The sequence below is a fragment of the Dermacentor silvarum genome, chromosome 1, assembly GCF_013339745.2.
Source record: "Dermacentor silvarum isolate Dsil-2018 chromosome 1, BIME_Dsil_1.4, whole genome shotgun sequence".
Classification (NCBI taxonomy): domain Eukaryota; kingdom Metazoa; phylum Arthropoda; class Arachnida; order Ixodida; family Ixodidae; genus Dermacentor; species Dermacentor silvarum.
In genome coordinates, this window is record NC_051154.1 from 62,371,943 (window position 1) to 62,377,232 (window position 5,290).

The window sequence follows — 5,290 nt, forward strand, 5'->3', positions numbered from 1 at the left end:
TCAATTGATTATATTTTAATATGGCCACTCAGTCACTATAATCCTTGGCTGCCTGAAAAAAAAAAGTATTAAAGTCCATTCAAAGATCCCTGACTGCTTCTCACGCTTCCTGTCAACTGCAGCTATGTAACCGTAATGTTCACCGGGAAACGCTGGCGGTAGCGAAGGCTATGTACGAAGGCGAGCTTTCTGGTAGAAACGCGGCCTTAATTAATTATGGGGTTTTACGTGCCAAAACCACCATCTGATTATGAGGCACGCCGCAGTGGGGGACTCCGGAAATTTGGACCACCTGGGGTTCTTTAATGTGCACCTAAATCTAAGCACACGGGTGTTTTTGCATTTCGCCCACATCGAAATGCGGCCGCCGTGGCCGGGATTCGATCCCGCGACTTCGTGCTCAGCAGCCCAACACCACAACCACTGCGCAACCACGGCGGGCTGAGAAACGCGGCCTCTTGCGTGGGTCGATCTTCTGTTATTGTTTCGCACTTTTAGTATTTCAGTCTGAGAAGATTTAAGCTAAAAGGCATGCGCTGTCGGTGTTTTGTTTCATGACATTTTTTGTGGGCTGTCATTCTCAAAATTCCGAAGAATAACTTTGTACTGAATGTAAGACAAGGTATGAGCAACTTTGGTGATAGAACTTTAGTGTCGTATAGAATACATACAGCAATTTTCGCCCACGGGACGCAAACGCCGGCTACGGCGCCGACGCCAACCCCGACACCGGACTTTCTGCGAGACGGGGCCCTTAACGCTCTCACCTTAAAACAGAAATTAGGTGGCACACAGCTTTGAGGGAGACGGCGACACCTTCCTCGTTGGCTACATATCATGGTTAACGTGCAAGTGATGCAATGAATATACATACATATATATATATATATATTGGTGTATGACTTCGTTGTCATATACATTTACAGACACGTTTTAGCTCACACTTCAACCGAACAGCATTCATTTATTCATTTTTACATCTGGAAAGGGCAGATTAACAAGATAGTAATTTAGCTTTTGTATAGATCACGTCAGAAAGGTTACCAAATTATTACCACAGGGTGAACATGTGACTTTGCGCATTGCGCCTTTTTCACGTACGCTACAGTTTTTCTTGCAGTGATCTTATCCTGGAACATATGATGAGTGCTGGGCCGAGTTTGATGTTCATGACTGTCATAAGGTGATGTTCTTCAAGAAGGAACATCGCCTCTCCATCGATCTCCTGGGTGCGAAATTTTTCGGCGTAGTCTGCGCAGCCTGTAATCCCCCATATATAGCCAGTCACCTCTTCCACTGTCCATTTTCTTGGACTGTTCCTGAAGAACGTCGGCTTGCACGCTTGCCCAAGTGGTGCCGTAAACTGGTCAACGGCCCACTTTTGGAGGGAGACAGGGCCACTATCATAGGTTGGGGCCTGGTAGGTGTTCATCACTGCAGTCGTGGCCTGAGACATGGTCGGACCTACGCTTGAGGCAGCCGTCGGCAGGGACATCCACTTGTCTGAGGGCGCAGCAGGAGCCGATGCAAGGGACAAATGTGTCGGGACCTGGTAGGTGTTCACGACCGCAGTCACGGCCTGTGACATGGTCGGGACTACGCTCGTCACAGAAGTTGGCAGGGACGTGCACTTGTCTAAGGCGGCAGCAGTAGCTGATGCAAGGGACAAGCGCGGGCCCAGGACGGGAGGCGCGGTCTGTTTGTTCTCGCGAACACTCGTTGCAAAGCTGCTCGGCAGCGGCTCTAGGTATTCTTCGATTATGAAACCGTCGATCATGTGCGCAATAACGCCTGGTCTGGCCGCTGTTTCATCGAGTGGTTGGCAAGCTGATGAAGACGGCATAGTCTCTTGAGGCGGCTGTTGTGGACAGTCGCTACAGGTTTGGCGTTCGTCGCTGTAATGACGAGGCTGCGTACTGCTGTATGGCGCGGCTTTCTGGGCCGTGTCAGCGCTTCTGGCAGCCAGGCCTCGCGCTCGGCGCTTCTTCATAACGCTGCACTCTTCTTGATTCAAAGCTGAAATTCGTGGGTATGCGGCTAGTCTTGGCGCAGAATTATCGCTCACCAAAGCATTCGTGCATGACGTAGCTCGGTCCCCGCTGTATACGAGCCTTGTAAGCGTGTCTTCTGAAGCCCGGCTATCTTGAGGCACCGACAGCGCTAACCGACGATCTGTAACGTGCTGATGATGATAACGCTAGTGTTTTTTTTTCTGCTTTATCATAACTAAAGTCAAATATTTTTATTTAATCACAGTCAAGATCACAGGCGTGGTTTTCTTAATGCACAAGCGCGACAACGAGTTTTTAAATATATCGACTGAATCATTTATTTTCTAGTGGGAACCGCTAGGCGGTGGCTGAAGATAAAGACAAAGAATTGCGGTGCGGCAGAACGCAAGGTCAATCCAAATAGGCCGCGAAGCTTTGGACGAAAAGTGATTAAGAATCAATTGTCACCGACATCAGCGAGGGTGGTTAGGGGCACGTTAGGGGCATGGAGGAATTGAAAAAACTAGGAGGGAGCGCCACGTGATTCCGCTAGCCTCGGCAAGCCAACCTCCTCTGAGGCAGCCCCGCCCGCTCTCCGGGGCCTTGTGCACGGTGCCTTTTGGGTAGGATTCGGCCCACATGGTTGCCGGACCATTCAATATTGTTTGGTATGTGGTAAATTTTAGTGGCACCTGCCGTCACGGACATGCAGGCACATAGGAAATATAACGGGTGGTTTTCTGCTACCGCGCGCGTCGTTTTTCGCTTCAAATGAGTTGCCTTGAAACGTGGAGAAAGGCTGGAGCGCCTGACCGATGAGGACAGAATTTTCAAAGCGTCACTTGTGCTTACCACCGCGGTTAGTGGAGTCGCCAGCGCTCTTACCTCGAAACCCGTCCAGAATGCCCAAGTGTAGTCTATTTCGTCAAATCAGCTGTTGTGCGCCTTAAACTGCGGTGCGTATTTTCTTGCTATTTTTTTGTCCCGCTGTATTGCAGTTTATATGGGAAGCCAGCACTGCCCAGGGGGCGCTCGTGAGAAAACGACCCTCAGCGCCGTAAGTGAGAAAGCACCGCAACTTTCAGTCTCCCAAACGAACGCGGGGCCGCAGGAAACACGTTGCTTTTACGTTTTACGAAACTGTAACCTTAGCGAGTTTGGCCTCTTTTTCTTTGTGGTTTCTCTCAGCGTGAATATTGAAAACAATAAAGAGGCTCCCACAATCGAGGACGAATTTCCCTGTGAAAAACGCCCTGGAAGTGTCTTGCGCAGATAACTGCATGAGATAACTGCATGCAGCAGCAGCTGCAAGCGTGCACCGCCGATCGTTTTGCGGTACGGTTTCGAGACTGTCGGCTCACTGTAAGAGCTTTTGATGCAAAATAACTCGAGAAGGGCGAGGATTGCATACAGTAAATTGTTTTCTAGGTTGAGAAAACGATACCTGACAACGACGGTTCAGGGTTTCAGCGAAATACAATTTATGATCGAGTGAAGAAGCTATAAACGCCGTCGGAATTCAAGTAAGCGATCACCATGTTCCATTTCTGCATATTCCAGACGCAAATAGAGGCAGTTCTTTCGTAAGCAGAGTGACGTTGATTTCCTTAGAGCCACTTATGGTGTCCACGGCGCCGGGATTGAAGGCGCGTCCACGTTAGCTAGCGACATGGCAACTCGCCGCACGCCGTTAGCAGTTCTCGGACCGCAGGCCGACGGCGGTCTTGCTGGAAAGCGGTGAGATCTCCCTGTCACGCAGAGGATCTCTCTGCTAGATCTCCCTGCGGCACAGCGGCGTGGCCATTCAGCGACAGAGGAGTGGTCGCGCCTACACTCTGGCGTCGCCGGCAGCCTCGCCGTCGCTGATCGCTCGCCACCGATATCGTCGCTAGGCCTTTTACTGTTCACTTCGAATCACGGTGGAAGAAGATAGGTGATCCGACGGCGGCGCGAGGCGCGGCCACTTAGTGTGACTCTACGCACGCCGCTGCCGCAAGGGGCAGCACCTGTTTTGGGGGCCACTTTTTCGCTCTCTTTGTTGGCGCTTTTATGGGCACGCGCGGCAGAGGTGCTTTAGTTCGATGCATATATGTCGTTAGCCTGCTTAAAACGACTCTATTTGGTTGGAGGAACGTCCCTTTATATTTCTGCCGACATTACGATTAACTCCGATGCGGCGAGCAGCGGTAAGCGCAGCGTGCCGTCTGCTCGAGCAGACGACGCGTCTCTCTCGTGTTGGAAATGACGGTATTTCGACAGTAAGTGGCATGAATCCTTCTACCTGCTCAGGATTTGGCGTATGAATAACGAAAATTTGCACATGTTTAGGTATGGGTGTTTAAATGCTGACGCAGGTCGTAAATTATCCACTCTTGTGCCGCTGCTGCAAGGCCTCCTGAACACGTGCTGCCCCTAGCGGCGGCGCTCACTTCCGGTCACACGAAGTGGCCGCTCTCTCGCCCCAGCGCGGGCGCGCCGTCGGAGCACCTATCTTCTTCCACCGTGCTTCGAATCTGTAACTGGCGGCGCTTTAGCACGAACCACCGACGCTCCCAAGCAGCAATGTTTTGTTACCGTTGTTGCCGCTTTATCCTCTCTTCGCAATAATTTCACATGAAGAAAAGAAGCTGATATATGCAATGCGAGCACGGCCGAGCCGGTTCGCAGTGCACCGTCGGTATATACAGCCATGCACTGCAGCTGAACATGACTTGTATCGGAACTCTCGTTTAAACGTTTGATCATGGACACATTTTTTTTTTATTATAAAATGAACAATATACACGCGTCACTTTACTCTAGCGGACATAATTTTGCCTGGAATAGGAGCTGCATAACTAATGTTCGTGACGCCGGTATAGCAGCGTCGTGCCGGTGGAGCGTCGATGCGCGGTTTCTTCATTAAACACGAAGTGTTCACCGTATATGTTAGCTGTGAGAGTGTATCATTAGCATTTTTATTTGCTGCCTTTTCATTTTATCACAAGCACCACGCACCGCTGGAAACCCAGTGGGAATTTACACGCCGGCTGGAACTATTATTACTCTTAGCGCCCCCGAAAAATTCCGGCTGTATATATGCGATCTTGTGCTATAAGAACAAGTATATATTTTTGTACTAAAACATTGCCATTTTCGCTTTCAATAAAATAAAATGCACACGGATATTAGGCAGGAGAAGCTGTAGAAATAGTTCAATACTAAATGGCGTGCGATCGCGCCTGCATGAATCCGACGTCGCCGTTGCTCATGATCGTAGTTTTCACGAAATATAATAGAATGATAGGGCTATATTACGG

At 49.9% G+C, this 5,290-nt stretch overlaps 1 protein-coding gene across 1 annotated transcript; it reads right to left on the reverse strand.

Annotated features, from left to right (window-relative positions):
- Nucleotides 1-1,102: 1,102 nt before the first annotated feature.
- Nucleotides 1,103-1,843, reverse strand: LOC119442657 (polyhomeotic-like protein 2). Its single transcript, XM_037707655.1, has one exon. It carries the CDS (start codon nucleotides 1,841-1,843, stop codon nucleotides 1,103-1,105), a length of 741 nt encoding a protein of 246 aa, XP_037563583.1.
- Between the last annotated feature and the right edge of the window lie 3,447 nt (nucleotides 1,844-5,290).

Coding starts and splice junctions, on each gene's coding strand:
- LOC119442657 (XM_037707655.1), bottom strand. CDS start 1,843: ATGCCGTCTTCATCAGCTTGCCAACCACTCGATGAAACAGCGGCCAGA.